This window comes from Grammomys surdaster, unplaced genomic scaffold, assembly GCF_004785775.1.
Source record: "Grammomys surdaster isolate TR1022 unplaced genomic scaffold, NIH_TR_1.0 126133, whole genome shotgun sequence".
Lineage (NCBI taxonomy): Eukaryota > Metazoa > Chordata > Mammalia > Rodentia > Muridae > Grammomys > Grammomys surdaster.
Genome location: NW_021620941.1, coordinates 3365790 through 3382319, shown reverse-complemented (window position 1 = coordinate 3382319; position 16530 = coordinate 3365790). Strand labels below are relative to the sequence as shown.

The window sequence follows — 16530 nt, the reverse complement described above, 5'->3', positions numbered from 1 at the left end:
GTGTAATGCTTAAGGCGTTTTGTGAGGTGAAGGATGTTCTGTCGATTTTGACAGCTCATCTGTAAGTGGTTCTAATCGGACACTTTACCCAGGATCCCGAAAGGCTGAGAAACACACACATGCACATTGGCCCAGAGATCCACACACCTAGGTTAGCCAGGAACCCAGGACCTGAGCCCATCCCTATTCTAAAAGGGACACCGAGTCCTCAGGTCCAGCCTTCATGGCTCCGTCTCCACTGTGGTATCTGAGGAGGCTTCAGCTGCTGCTCACAGATGGTGGGCCACTTCCCAGAGGATCTGCAGGGCCATGGAGAAACAGGCGAACTGGGCCAGGACGTAGGCCCCAGAGCGAATGCGTGGGTTTAGCTTGCCCAGGTAGGCCACAGTGTGTACCACACGGGCTGTGAGGACAACAAGGAAATGTATCCAGGCGATCAGAGGGTTGGGTCCCAGAAATGAGTAGACAAAGCCGAGGAACAGGAAGGGGTAGATTGTCTCCATGTCATTGCGGTGGGCCCTAGGGAGCAGAAGGTTACAGTTAGCAGGCCTAGTACTGGGGCTCCCAACACACCAGGAACCTCCTGGGATGGCCAGACACCCCAGTCCCTTCCTGACCAATAAGCCAGATGCTGTAGAGCCAAGGGGGACAGTGAGTCCGGGCTTCTGCCCAGAAGTGGCTTCGTCTCAAAGCCCTGGCTTGGCCAGGGAGGCTGCTGCTGGATTGGGGCTTGCCCAGCTTTTCCCACACCCCCACAGTCCCTTCTGTCCCTTAGACAACAGGTAGCAAAAAGGACGATTCAGAGGCTTGGAGTCAGAGGCGAGTGACAGGCACTCTCTGAGGCAGGGCCTGACACAGGCCTGAGACCCACCTGTCCTTTGAGGGAAGGTTTTGGGTGGTGTCTCCTGATGGTCTCTGTCTCTTTCCACCCCTAAAGCTGACCAAGCAACATCTTTGCAGAGAAAACCATAAGATTCTTCCATTTATGTGCCCAGCCACGCACAGGACTCTGGGCAAGCCCTCCTTTATGCATGCTATCTGGCTCTTTTGTGAACATTCACAGCAGGAGGCCTATGTTCAACCCTACCATAAATAACAGCCAGGGAGAAAACTACACCAGCTGCCACTCAGTTCCCAGGATTCCCTTTAGACTGTCACCTCTCTCTAGGACAAAACAGGCAGTCAAACCACCCTCATCTGGAGAAGTAAATACCCGGAGCTGTCGATGACCACTTAGATAAACATGAACCCAGTGGCCTAGCCATGACCTTTCCCAGGATGGGCCCCAGTTCAGTATGGGGACGCTAGGACTTCCAGCTGCAGTACATCCAACCAGCTGCACGGGCCAACGGCCGGGCCAGCCTGGCCTCGGCGCCCTTGTAGTGATTCACTTCAGCAGCCTCGTCTTGTTTCCCGTTGGTAAAGTGAACCTTAGTAAGGGGCCACCAGCTTTTTACTGGGTGAAAGAAAGTATGCAGGGGCAAGAAGAGGCCTGGAGCACCCAGCGCCCCAGTACTGCAGGGGGACTGGGGCAGTAGTCAGGGGTGGAGATTTGTTACAGACTAAATGATGCGCCCATCTGTAATCCCAGTTCACAAGAAATGAGACCAGAGGCTCCCTTAGATTCACAGGCTGGCCGGCCTAGCCTAGCTCCAAGTTATAAAGTCCTGTCTCGGAAAACAGTGGGATAGTATGTGAGGAAAAGCAGCCCAGGCGAATCCCTGGCCTCACAGCCATGTGCCAGCATGCCTCTGTAGGAGGAGCTAAGGTGGGAGGAGTTAGGAGAGGAAGAGGAAGGGGAGGAGCTAGGAGAGGAGGAGAGAGAGTGAGAGAGAGGAGATGGAGGCGGATGCTCACGTGTCTGTAGCAGTCAAAGGCAGTTGGTACATCTAGGTTTGGTACTGGGTTACACTTCTGATTGTATGGGCATCTTGTTACTGATCATTACCAAATATATAAGCCTTTGATTAATCTTTAAGCATTAGAGTCTCATCTTTCTACTGGGCCTGCGTGGATGGCGGGATGGTCTGGGCAATGCCCAGCCTTGCGGAGACAGTGTGGAAGATTGGCAGAGCCATCTCCCACGCTGGCGTCTCATGGGTGGCAGGACTGGTGATTCTGGCTGGCCGGTTCTAGCTGCTGCACGCACGTGGCCTCTGGCCATGGAACATGGCGGCTGAGCTAGGGCGAGCAGCTGCAGGTTAGATAGTCCACATGACCAGTGGTCACCTATTAAATAATTATTACAACATGTCTCCACCAAGAGGAGTTAAAAGAGAGAGTCGGGAGCCAGGTGTGCTGGCTTACACCTGTATTCTAAGCACTCAGAAGGTTGAGAGGCAGGAGGATTACTGTGAACCAGGAGTTCAAAGTCTGCCTTGACTATACAGCAGCTTTGCGGTTAGCTAGCCTGGGCTGCATGAGGCCCTGTCTCAAAATAAAAACAGAACTGGAGACAGCTGGCCGATTGGGAGGACTGGGTGCTCTTGCAGACAACCCCAGCTCCTTCCAAGCCCCCACATGACAGTTCCAAGGGGTCTGATGCCCCATTCTGGCCTGAGCGGACTGCACGGTGCACTCGCTTATGTGCAGGCAAAACACCCATACACATAAAGATTTTTTTTAAAGACTAAGAATATGGCCTAGCTGGTATAACACTTGTCAAGCAAATTAAAAGATCCTGGGTTCAGTCCCCAGCAGCATATAAATCAGGGATGGTGGCATATGCCTGTAACCCTAGCATTGGAGAGGTAAAGGCACAGGGATCAGAAGTTCAAGATTATCTTTAGCTACATAGAGTCAGAGGCCAGCCCGGGCTACCTGAGACTCTATGTCAAAAACAAAACCAGATCAGACTGAGAACACACATGAGCAAACCTGTAGACGGGGTGGGGAAGTTTGGGGCACAGGTAGGAGGAGGGCGTTCCTCTTCTGTATGACAGGGCCCCGGTTGGGGATGAGGGCCTTGCAGAGAAAACACACTTCCCTGATTCCTCTCCAGGCAGCAAAGGGGTGACCATGGGGGAGAGGTGACTGGGAGCAAACAGAGCTCTGACCCAGCACCTCCCTCCCTCTCTGTCTGAAACCACAATGGAGCCCCACAAAGCCACAGTGGTGGAGGGAGCAGGGAGGAATGGGAAACCAGGATTTTGAAAAAACAAAAAAGTTCACCTGTCCTCCCCTGCCGTGGGATCCACACAGTGGCATGGAGGGAGTCACGTACGGGGAAGTGGAGCGGTGTGTCACTCCAGTGTGTCATGCCAATAATAACCACTACTCGGAGGGAGGCAAAAGTTGCCCAAAGCCAGTTTCCACCAGACGAGACTTGCGCAGCCCCCTGTGGCATCACGCCTGCCCCTTACCCTCAGTGTGAGCGTTGGAACAGGGCTGTTTTACAGTGACAGCGGTGGGGAGAGACCACCGGTGACCCCAGGCCAGGGCGATGGCAGCAGCTGACTCCACTGCTCAACAACTGTTTCTGCCAGCTCGCCCCAGACACCGCACGCATAAGTACGTGAGCGAGCTCAGGGTTCAAGGAGGACGGGTGCCAAAGGGGGAGGTGCAGGAAGGGACTTGCGAAGGGGTGGGGCTGAGGCAATGGTGTGCGAGGCTTAGGCCTCCTGCAAGATGAGGTGGGGGTGGAGGGGGTCAGAGGGTGTGGGGTGCTGTGTTACAGCCTTGGGGTCAGACCTCGACAAACCACTTCTATCTCTACAGATAACACCAATCTCCTCAGTGTTGAGACGCTGTGTGCTGGTCCCCAGAGAAAAGGGAAAAGTGGAATGCCAGGCGCTGTCACCACCCCTCCCGACATGGCCGCTTCCAAATCTCCAGCCCTCGTCTAGACATTGCTGTGCTTGTCCCCCATTCTCCTCCATCTGATAACCTGCCACAGGCCCTCACAACCCTAGTGAGAAATGGGGGTTCCACCAGGGGCCACAAGCTCTGACTGCCACCAAGGAGCTCTGAGGCCACAGGCAGGTGTCCCTCCTGCTCTGAGCCTGTGTCCCCTGCTGATGAACGGACAGCACACTGTCCTTTGAGGAGCAGAAGGGGCCCAATTTCCTGGCGAACTGCTTTCCTCAGACTAAAAGCTCCAACAGTCAGAAACAGGAGGAGGCTTGGGTCAGGTGTTCCCCTTGGGGAAACAGCCTATTAGCATTCCCACACAGCTGCTGGCAAAAAATATCCCCATCTGGAAACGCAGACAAGTTGTCCTGGGAGGAAAAGGTGGCAGGTACCTGTCCAGAAAGGCTGGGGCTTGTTCTGACTGGGGGAGCGAGGAAGGAAAGAACAGATCTGCTTACAGAAAAGCTGGGGTTGGTGGGCCACACTCTCCACCCGGAGCTTATCCTATACAGAGCCGAGGGGTCAGGTGTCTGTAGGAGACAGATCTCCAACTGTAAGCAGGCCAGACTGCAGCTTCTAGTTCTTACACAACCTGCCACTGTTTGCACTGGGACCAGGGGGAGGCTTTGTTGCCCAAGCCTTACCTAGGGAAGGCTTTGCTACCCCCGTGGACCTGAGGCTTCAGTCTTTGGCATGGCTATTCCCATGTCAACAATACACACTCAGGAGTTCACTGCACCATACACATTCACACAAGGCCTCCTGTGGTCCGTGTGATCACGCCTCTGCTGTTACACTGCGCAGATACGGCTGGCTTTGAACTCCTGTCACCGATGACATCCCCTCCCCTCAGGCCAGAATTCCAGGTGCAGTGTGTGAGGACCACTACGGGTGGCCTCCCTTTCATTCTTCCTTTTAATCTTAAAACCTTTTTAGAACTAAAAGCTTGCACCTTTAATTCTAGCACTTAGGAGGCAAAGGCAGGCAGATCTCTGTGAACTGGAGCACAGCCAGGCTACACAGAAAACCCCCGTCTCAAAAAACAACAACAAAATTAAGTTATTCTATTTTATTATGTGTTGAGTATTCTGCCTGCATGTATGTATATTCTGCCAGCATGTATGTACGTGTAGCACATGTGTACCTAGTGCCTGAGGAGATCAGAAAAGGGCACCATGTAGGGTTTGGGAATCGAACCGGAGTCCTCCGCAAGAGCAACAAGTGCCCCACCGCACCCTCTGTCCTGTCACTCAGGTTCCATTCTTTAAACATGGTCCCCGATTGCCCCCAGAGCCAGGCTGGCTTGTCTTCAGCATGTGCTAATCTGCAAAGCAGATTTATAATCCAAGATCCAGCCTTCACGCTTCCTGTGTTCACAGCAGAGTGGGCCAAGGGCCCCTGCCCTGGCTTTAATATCTAACTGTCTGTGCCCACCCCACCTCCTCTCCAGACAGTGCCTAGTGGTGGGCAGCAGGCATGATTCTCAGTTCTGCACCTTTGGCTAACACACTTTCTTCTTAGAGACAGGGCCTCACTGCACAGTTCTGGTTGGCTTGGAACTCACTGTGTAGATCAGGCTGGACCCAAATTCACAGAGATTCTCCTGCCTCTGCTTCCCAAGTAGTGGGATTAAAAAGACTCCTACCACTGTCTTCCTTCCTTCCTCCCTTCCTTCCTTACAGAAGAATATAGTGTCTCACGTAGTGCAGGCTAGCCTCCAACTTTATTTTATACACACACTCTACTAACCCACATCTTTCTGTGATGTTCTGTGGAGTCAGTGGGGTTCATGAGCTACCCAGACCCCCAGCTCAAGTACCTCAAGTCCTCAAAGAAGCTTCCCTGAGTGGATCTCTACAGCATCTTTAGGTGGGAGCGTTCAGAAAATGCTAGACTAATGCCAACCACTCAAGCTGCAGTTCTAGAGAGGATATGAAATAAACTCCTGGCTAGAGAGATGGCTCAGGGATTTAGAGCTCTTATCTCTCTTGAGAGGACACTGGGATCAGTTCCCAGCACCCATATGGAGGCTTACAGCCATCTGTAACCCCAGCTCCAAGGGGTCCAATATGCCATATGTGGTGCACAGATCTACGTTCAGGGAAAACATTCATACACATAAAGTAAAATAAATATAAAGCAAATTATAAAAAGAAGTCAGATCCTACTGGGTAGAGAGGGAAATGCTGGAATGCTGGAGTTCCTTATCGGTCTTTTGTCTTCCCTGAACATGGTTATACCCTTAGGAGACAAAACACATACACACACACACACACACACACACACACACACACGCACACACATCTCACACATCCTTTGTTGAGTGGCTGGGATCGCTGCCTAGATCACTCACTTTCCCTCTCTCTGTGACTCTGAATTGCCCAGACAACTAACAGTCACCAATATAGGGTCATAGTTGGGCAAGGCCAGGCAATTTATTCAGGAAACTATCCAGTGCCTGCTACCAGTGCCTGTCACACAGTAGGTGCTCATTAAACAAGGAATAGCCGTTGCCAGACTGAACACATATGGATTAGCCAGTATTTCTGTTGGAAAGGGTGAGTGTGCAGCCTGGAGTCTCACTTCCTATGACACGTTGCTGTCATTTTTTTTAAACCACAAGTGTGTACATTACTGTCAATGGCTAAGAAAACATGAGGAAAGCCTCCTGGACTTTGTTTTCAGAGAGAAACTCTGTTATGGAAGCAACAGCATCCCTCCCATGTCTGCCTGAGGCAGGGGATGTGCTGAGAGCTGTGTGCTGCTGGCCTGTTTCACATCTCACCCAATCCAGCTGCCCATCTTCCTTGCTGCCATCACCCCAGTACCCTCTCTTCACTATGGATTACCGATAAGATAGCAAAGAAATGTCCCCAAACTCCAGTACTAAGCCAGCTGTTAAAAATCGACTTTTAATCTCTAGGGAAGTTTACACAGCCAAGATTTTTTTTGTTTTGCTTTGCTTTATGAGGCTGCGCTTTAACCTCTAGTCTATACCAGCCTGGAACTCAAGGCAATTCTCCTGCCTCAGCCTCTAAAACATTTTCATCATGAGTGTAAGCCACAATATCTAGCCTTAAGATTCACTTTAAAAGTGGTTTTTACATCTGGACAGTGGTGAAGCTCTCAGCACTTGGGAGGCAGAGGCAGGCAGATCTTTGAGTTTGAGGCCAGCCTGGTCTACATGAGTTCTAGGACAGCCAGGGCTATGCAGAGAAACCCTGTCTTGAAAAATCAAGCTGGGCGGTGGTGGCGCACGCCTTTAATCCCAGCACTTGGGAGGCAGAGGCAGGCGGATTTCTGAGTTCGAGGCCAGCCTGGTCTACAGAGTGAGTTCCAGGACAGCCAGGGCTATACAGAGAAACCCTGTCTCGAAAAACCAAAAAAAAAAAAAAAAATAATAATAATAGTAATAATAATAACATTTAGAAATAGACAGAGAAAGATGTGTTCTCTGTTTGTAGCAGAGGCTGGTTTTAATTCCTGACCCTCCTGCTAGAACCTCCCAAATGCTGGGATCACAGGTGTAAGCCATTGTATCTCACTTGTGTTTCTTTTTCAGTTTATTTGCTTGGTCTCACTCTGCAGGGGGCTGGAGAGATAGCTCAGTGGTTAAGAGCACTGACTGCTCTTCCAGATGGTCCTGAGTTCAATTCCCAGAAACCACATGGTGGCTCACAACCATCTGTAATGAGATCTGATGCCCTCTTCTGGTGTGTCTGAAGACAGCTACACTGTACTCATGTACATAAAGTAAGTAAATAATTCTTAAAAAAAAATGGTCTCGCTCTAGTTTGTCTGTGGTTGAGAGTCCTGCTTCCACCTCCCAGGTTTGGGATTTTAGATGCGGACCATCAGCTTTGAACTAACTTTGTAATTCCAGATCATGAGAATTTGCTTTTCTAAGACAAACGTAATGAATGAGTAAACTATAATAGTCTGAGAGGAGAAAGCAGGCCTACAGACACCCTTAGGCACACAGGGGACTGACTCTCAAGTCCCCAGTTCAGACACTCTGCAAGGACAGGTGCCAGCTGGGTCTGTGGCCAAGTGACAGACAGGTACTCACCTGAGGCAGCGCTCCACATCTGGGTCACTCCTGAAATACTGGAGGCCTCCACGTTTCAGGGCATCCTCGGGATTAGCAAAAGCCTGAAACAGAGTAGCTAAGGATTAGCAACCAGAGGAGGTTCCCATCTGAGGACAGGGCTCAGGGGCTGGGCTGGGTACAGCCACCTGCAGGACCTATGAACCATTCATCCCACTCCCCTGAGCCTCTTCTCTGTGCCACAGAACTGAAGCTCACGGTGAGGAAGCTCCGGTGAGAGCGCCCTCCTGCCCATCTCTTGGGCTCAGAGGTTAAGAGAGCCCCTTGGACGGGAACTCGGTGTGACTAATCTAGAATATATTCATGAGGGGCACAAGGTCCTGTTTGCCTAGCATGAGTGAGTCCCTCCCTAGAGAGTTTCATTCCCAGAACCTCAAAAGGTAAATTAAAATAAGAAAAATAGTGGAGCATAGTGGCTCACACCTTTAATCCCAGCCCTCTAGAGGCAGAGGTAGGCGGATCTGTGAGTTCGAGGGCAGCCTGGTCTACATACTAAGACCCTGTCTCAAAAGATTAAAACAAACAGCTAAGTAGAAGCCATTAGGGGCACTCAAGAGGCTGGGCAGAAGCTAGGCCCCTCACTGACCACCAGGCTCTGAAGCTCCCTGTTTCCGGGCAGCCTCGTCTACAGACTCAGGATGAAATGGATCACCTGGGGTTCAGTGGGAAAGCAGGGGAAGCTTAAGGAGGGTGCTAGTCTCTCTTGATGGAAAAGAGAGGTCTTACTTCTGTCTTTGAGGACCTCTGCTCACCACTGAGTTGTGGCTACTCGCCAAAGCTCTCCCATCAACCCTGGTGACACCTGAATCAATCTGTCTAAGCTGTGAGGTGAGCAAGGCCCATGGATCTTCACTTTGGGCTGTCTCTGGAGCCCCAACTGGTAGATGGGACTGCTCCTGCCCTGCCTGAGAAAAATGTAAAATGACAAAGAAAGGCCAGGCTCTCCCACCCAGAATTCCTCCCTCCTGGCTCCGAAGCCCCCAGCTCTGAGGGCCCAGCTTTACCACCAATGGAGCTCCTGTAATCGGATATCAGAAAGCCACCTCTAGTGGGTCAAGGGCCACTCAGCACGCACTTCCAGGAAGGACCTGCGGCTGCTGCAGCTCACGGCAGACTCCAGTAGGAACCAGTCTTAAAGACCAGAGTGGGTGGTGTGTTCACCGTTTATGTCTCCAGGTTTGCTGAGAGGACACTGGGCTTTCTCTCAGTTGTCTACCTCTCCAGGCTGCTGGGAAGAGGACACTGAGCCGGCTCTCATCTTCTCTATGGACAGTAATCCCCTGGTCCCTCTAGGCAGAAACAGAGGAGGCCCAGGGCCCAAAGCGGAGGAGGCTTCCCTCCACCCCTGCATCTCCCATCATGGGGAGAGGAGCCCAGGAGGAAGGCAGGCTCTGGAGCCAGCTAGTTAACTTCAAAGGAGATGGAAGGAGCCCACAGTAGGCAGGCATCTCCTCGGCTCAAGCTTCTCACTGGTCACCAAGGTAAAGTAACGCCGCTGACTTCCCTGGTGGTGACTTAGTGCTCAGCTTTGGGAGCCACACAGAGAGGACAAGAACAGAATGTAGCTATCTCTCCCTAGCATCTGTGTCCCAGGACAAACCAAAGCAGAAGAACCAGAGACAGTCAGGAAGTGGTGGCCCTGCCTTTATTCCTGTCAGTACCTGCCCCAGGGGCTGAACCTGGCTGGAGGGCAAGAAGCCCACCCGGATCCCACCCCATCCCGCCCCGTACTCCAAGCTCCCTTGCCTTTGGTGTGGGCAAATGTTGGTTTAGGGGTTGTAAAAGCAGATGCTTCCCGTGCTTCTGCTTTCTAGCAGCTTCCAATGGACCCCTGGAAGGGGTCCGGAGTCCTGGCCACTCCCACCAGCTCAGTGTACGTTCTTTTACTTCGGTTTCTTTGCCGGGACTGAGACCAGAGAATGTCGTCTGTGGTCCCTCAAGGCTAAAGGGTGCCACAAGTGTATGCAGCGTCCATGGGGAGTGGGAATTTCCACAGAAAGACTTCTTAGGCTCCTGCTTTGCCGGTTCCCACTCCACCCAGATATGAAATCTCCCTGCCTGCCGGGAAACTTCCAGGTCCGGAGATCTCTCACTGTCAGAGTCCCCATGCTCCACTCGCGAGGGAACCACCGAGTGCTCTCATACCAAGAGGGTTCAGGAGCTGAAGGCCAAGCCAGCTTCCAGAAGGGCTGCGGTGACGGCAGCCTTGAATTAGCTCCCACCGCACGCTGGCATACACATCTCGGCCACATTTTTCAGTCCCCAGACTTTCTTGCAGGGAAAAGCCAGCAGAGTGCAGATCCCCTTCTCCTCCCACGCCCCCCACTCCACTAGCGAACATACCTTCTTCCGCAGCCTGGTGTGGCCTGTGATGACAGCCACCGCGTACATCTTGATGACCAGCAGTGTGCTGCAGAGCAGAAAGGCCGGGAGCACCTGGCCGTTCTCCATCACCAGGTCCAGAGAAGGCATCTTGGCTAGCCGGCCTGGGCTCCAACTCCGGGACACGGGGACTGAGAGTGAGATTGTCCCACAAGGCGGTTTAAGGAGAGGAGGAGTCGGGCCAAACCCTGAGTAGGCGGTCCCCCCGCCCACTCCCCGCCCACTCTGATCACCCGCAGCAGGCCCCCTGCTCAAGTCAAGAAGGAAACCAGAGACTTCTGCTCCATGTGCCGGGGAAGCGGAGGAATGGAGGTGTCCCACGCCATCCTCGGCTCAGGACCATTGTTCTTCCCCAAAACCTCGACTGCCTGTCGGTTTTCTCACTTAAGTCAGGTCGCTGACCCCAGTCTGCATATCACTGACCCATGCCCACCTTCCGGAAAGAGCAGGGCAGGTAGAGGGCGTGAGAACCAGGCCATTTATACTAATGTATTGCCTCTGTGATGCTGGACACCGCAACCATGGAGGCTTGTTGTCTCTGCAAGTTGGAAGATGAGGAGACAGATTCTTGCCATCCTCTAGTGGGACACAGAGCAGAATTACCAATTCGTGTGTGTGTGTGTGTGTGTTATTCATTTGGGTGTGTACATTTGCATATGGGTGGGGATATTCACATGTGCGCACCTTTGTGTGGAAGCCAATAGCTGCTGTCCCATGACTTTCTCAATTGCCTGACTTATCTTATCTTTTTAATTTCTTTTAAAATTACATTTATTTATTTATTGTGTGCCACAGCACCTGTATGAAAGTCAGAGGATAATTTGCTAGAGTTGGTTTTGTTCGGCCATATGAGTCACAGGAATAGAATTCAGATCTCAGTGGCCCAAGCACCTTACTTTTTTTTTTTTTTCATTTTTGAGAGAGTACATGACAGAAAGAGCAAGAACAAGAGAGTGAGAGAGTGAGCAAGAGAGAGAGAGAGAAACAGAGGGGGAGGGAGGGAGGGAGGAAAGGAGAGAGAGAGAGAGAGAGAGAGAGAGAGAGAGAGAGAGAGAGAGAGAGAACCTCACTATTTCCCAGACCCCATGGCCTGGAACTCACAGAGATCTACCTGCCTCTGCCCCCAAACTGCTGGGATTGAGGGTATGCACGCCATAGCCTGCCCCCGTTACATTTCGAGGTCTAATCTTTCACTGATCCTGGAGCTCATCACCCTCCTAGCTTGACAGGCTGGTGAGCTTCAAGCATCCACCTGCCTCTGCTGTCAGCAAATTACAAATACACATCTTCATGTCTAGATTTTTAAGTGGGTTCTGGGAATCAGAACTCAGGTCTTTATGCGTTATCAATTGAGCCATTTTCTTTTTCCTTTCCCCCTCTCCCCTTCTTCACTTTTCTTTCCTGACAATATCTAAAAAGCTGGGCTCAAACTCACTACTAAGTGAAGCGTAACCAGCCTTCCCGTCTCCTCCTCTGCAGCACTGGCTTGCGTGCCACCAGGCTCTGCTCTCCAATCCCAGCTTCTAAGCTCTAGGGTTTTGTTTCATGTCACTAACTCTGTATGAAGTCACTTCAGCAGCAGTGGGAAGGGGGTGTATTTGTTCCAGTGTCTTCTTTGGAGTCCACCTCCTTTTCTGGGAGACCCTTCCCAGCAAGGAGCCTGATTTACAGAGACCCTCAGTCCCCTTGCCTGCCGCAGCTCACCCTTGGCTCCTGTTCTTTTCACTGGCTCTTAAGAGCATGGTCTGGGGAAAGACAACCTTCCCTGCTCCCTCAGTTCCTCAGTCAACTAGATCGTAAAGGACAGTGATCTAGCCAAAGGAACATTAGCACCAGCCTAGCCATGCCTTAAAGCAACGGAAATCTAGGGGCAACCAGCCTGAACTCCACTCAACTGGTAAACTTAGCCAGTCCTTAGAACACCGATATGGCTGGAAATGTGTTTTCCCCTCTGACCCAGTTTCCCTAGCTGGAAACTGAAGCTCACTGTCTTGTCACCCCCTCCTTCACCCCCATAGCAGTTGCTGGAACTAAAAGAACCTTGACTGGAGATTGTGTCTTATAGACAGTGATCCCAGCACTCAAAGTGTGGAGACCAGACCAGGAGTTCAAGGCCATCCTTGACTACATAGTGAATTTGAGGCTAGCCTGGGATATATTAAACCCTGTCTCAAAAGTAAGGGCTGATGAGTTGGTTCAGTAGAAAAAGGTATGCACCACCATCCCAGATATACATGGTGGAAGGACAGAATTGACCCATGCAGGCTGTCCTCTGACAGCAAGTGTGCCACGAATAGTAAAATACATGTAAAAAGGATTAAGTCAGAAAAATATTCATGTCTGCAAATGCAGTTACAGAGCACCCGCTATGCAGTATCTCCTCCTTGCTAAGGACACCGGAGCCTCCCTTTCTCCCTCCTCAGAAGAGGCCTAATGGTCCCACCTATCTGGATGGACTGGAGGGAGTTTCTGCTGCTGGGGGCTGTGGGTGGCTTCTTGCTAACTTACAATCTGAACTAAAGATATGCTTGACAAGATGTTTGTGTTCTCAAAGCACAGGGTCGACACACAAGGCTTAGCAGTCCGAGATAAGAGATAAATACCTCCGGGGGACTGGCCGTGGAAAGGTCTGGTTGTTCTAAAGCAGTTTTTATTTGTGGCTACAGGATGGGGAACTGGGCAAGAGGCCAGCTTTCTGCTCTCCTCGACAGGGATCTACTTCAGGTAGCTCTCGTGTCAAAAAGCTCAGTGATGAGCTGTCTCCTCTGACCTCCATACTTATGCCATGGTCCTTAGACCACACACACACACACACACACACACACACACACACACACACGCACACTCACTCAAACATCCAGATGACACTCCAGAGGGAGAGGCAGGAGGATCAGATGTTCAAGGTCAACCTTGGCTACACACTGAGTTTTAGGCCACCCTGGACGACACAAGGCTCAGTGGTAAGAGTACTTGCTAAGTATCCTGAGAACCAAAGTTCAAATCCTCGCCTCCCATGTAACAGCCGGTAAGTAACCCCAGTATGTGCAGCACAGAGGCCTGAGGAGCATGGGTCTTACCAGTCTAGCTCCAGGTCTGGTGAAAGACTCCATCTCAAGGGAGTAAAGTAGAAAGCAAGTGCGATAAAACAGGACATCTGATGTCCTTCGGCCTCTACTCATGCAGAAACAGACATGTGCACATGTTACACACTTACACTATACACATTTTCACATACACATTCACCAAAAACCAATAATGCCCTCAGTCAAAAGCCAGGGCTGTGGCTCAGCAGCAGAGTTGCCCGGTATTTCGGAGGCTCTGGTCCATTCCCAAGCACCAGAAGACTATCACTACATACCATCTCAGCTGTGAGGTTGTCAGTTGTAGGGTCCAGAGACGAATTCCCTTATCTCCACATCAGAACTGACCATCTCATGACAATAGATTAAAATCCTCTGAGAATATACTGAACTACCTTCTACCTAGCCAAAAGCTGTGGTGCCATCGGAGAACATCTTAGGCCTATAGAATAGCTCCTGGCATCTCCTGTACCCACCTCTGATGTGCCCGCCAGCACATTTCATTTTAAACTCGCCTTTTAACTCGTGACTGTCTCTCTTCTGTAAAGCATGCACATGTTGCAAACCATACGAACTCCATGAAACTACTTCTACTTTAGAACATGGGGTAACCTGAGTCTGTGTTCACAGGGTCATGGTCACTCAAAGTGTCTCCAGAACTTATTCTGAGCTGAAAAAAAAGGTCCCCCTTTGATAGATACCTTTCTGATCTGCTTTCAATGAGCGTGATTTGGTGTGGGTGTCTAATTTGTTTAGAAACTTTGAAAGCACTTTGGTCTGGATTATTTGGCCTGCTGCTGGGCTTTGGAGCTCTAAAGTCAGGTTAAATTTTGGCTGGTTAACTTATTTTTAGTATTTGCTCTCGGAACCTCGAAGGCATTTTTTGTTTTTGTTTTATTTGTCTTGGTTTTCGTTGTCTTTGAAATATTTTCATTATCATTTGGCCTTTGTCTCCTGACATTCCTCCTCAGATGCACGGATTCTTTTTTTTTTCCAGCTTCTCCTGTGACCTTGCCAAGCCTTTAGCTTAGGAATTTTATGAGTGACTGGTGACAGAGACACCAAAACAAGAGGCACCTTGTTCCCTCCCCGCCAAATGTGTGGAGGTGTCAGGAGGAACATCCCAGGACCTGTTGGCCTTGGGGAAGCCAGACCAACACGACCCATTCCTGGGTCAGAAGGGTCTGTACCGGTTCGCACTGGAAAACATATCTGAGGATGGGTTACCCAGTGTCTGGGTCATGCAGGACACCCTGAAGACCCACTGGGAGATGATGTTTCATGCTGAGAAAGTCAATCTCAAAAATAGCACTTAAAACTGACCCAAAGTACATTCTGTAGCTAGAATAGATAGGCAACTTTTCAGGAGAAAAGAAAAACATGTGCAGAGAACAAGGTTTCAAAGAAGGACTTGGTGTTTCAAAAGCTACTGACCAGGCACTCTAGCTATCTCAGACATGATTGTTACTAACTTGAGAGCGTTTGGAAAGATGCAAAGCTCTAAAGATAACTACCTCAAACTGGTTTATCTTACCCGATTAACGAAGTCCTATGAAATCAATTTGTTTTTTTTTTAAGCAAGCAAGCAAACAAACAAACATCGCAGACAGCTTGCTTTAATTAAAACGTAAAATGTCTGTTAATGTAAAACTACAAGCTGATAACATTGGCAATGCATAATAAAAAGAGCTCTTCATCAGAAAGGTTCAGACAGCTTCTGGGAATGCCTCAACCCCCGACAGATAACTAACTCATCCTCAAGAGTCTGGGGGAGTTTCCCTCTTTTGTTTGACTGGTTGATTTTGTTAAACACGGGTTCTGCGTTCTTTTGCCACTAACATCAAAGGAAGACATTGTCCTAGCCCTGTCTCCACTCTGCTCCTGGGTCATATGACACATAGCTTTTCTGGGGAGCCACCTTCACGAATCCTGATCTGCCTTTAGCCAGTCTGACAGATACAAGGATTGTAAAGAGACACTTGTGTCTCTCAGTCTGGCTATGATACTGTTGAAAGATGGGCCCCAAGGACAGTGGGACTTCCCTGGGATCTCATGCAGAAGACAGGGTTGTGTGCCAGAGTGGAAATGAACTTTGTCCTTTCTCGCCTTACAGGACGAGACTAAACTCAGGCGAGGAGGAGTCAGCAGCAGACTGCTGGGCTGTGCACACCCTTGCTCGCTATTAAACTTCTTACTTCGAGACCCTAAGGTAGACTTGGGGGTCTGCTGGCTCTCCACCCCCCACCTTCCAGTGAGACCACGCTAAATAAATCTCTTTCTGCTTTCTACTTTTAATTTGGTTCTTGTTATTAGCTTGTTGTGGAAGAGTGACCACACCTGACTTGTCAAAAGTTGTGACCACCAAGTCACCTTCTAGAAAGCAGCCTGGAACACATGTGCGTGCACGAGACTGCCCGCACGCGCACACGTGCACGCACACACACACACACAGATATGCACATATACACATACATACATATACACACATACACACGCATGTATACACACACATATGTACACACACACACACTTGTCCCATCTTATTTATGAGGCTGCCATTCTAGGCAACCTCCTCCACCTTCCAGAATCTACCTGCAGACTCCCACCACGCCCCTGAGTCCTCAAGTTTGTGCACAAGGACCCCTGGCCTCGTCACTCCAATAGAAAAGTCCAGATGGAGATAGTCACAGCCAGGATGACCCAGAAAAGCCATGGCTGACAGCCTGAGGGTAGGGACACCGACCTCAGCAGGAAAACCAGGTCCTGGTAGCAATGGGTGTGGTGGAAGCTGCCTAGGTTAGAGAACATGATAGTGTCTAAAAACAACAACTAGTGAACCATAATAACAGAGGAAAACACAGCAGTAGGCACTTGCCTGGTACACAACCTGGGCTCAATTCTCAGTTCTGCAATGCCCTCCACCCCAACACACAATTCCAGGAACCTTATGAACCGGATGTCTTGTTCTACACCTGTAATCCCAGGACTCAGGAGGCTTAGAGGTAGAGGCCAGAGGATCCTGAGTTCAAGGCCAGCCTGCCTTACCTGAGATTCTGTCTCAAAGCCAAACCAAACCAAACCAAACCAAACCAAACCAAACCAAACCAAACC

At 50.4% G+C, this 16530-nt stretch overlaps 1 protein-coding gene across 1 annotated transcript; it reads right to left on the bottom strand.

Annotated features, from left to right (window-relative positions):
- Positions 1-269: 269 nt before the first annotated feature.
- On the bottom strand, positions 270-10429 carry Ptges (prostaglandin E synthase). Its single transcript, XM_028756866.1, has 3 exons — positions 10301-10429; positions 7919-8001; positions 270-519 (listed from the first exon to the last, which is right to left on the bottom strand). Exons 1-3 carry the CDS (start codon positions 10427-10429, stop codon positions 270-272), a joined length of 462 nt encoding a protein of 153 aa, XP_028612699.1.
- Positions 10430-16530: the final 6101 nt, after the last annotated feature.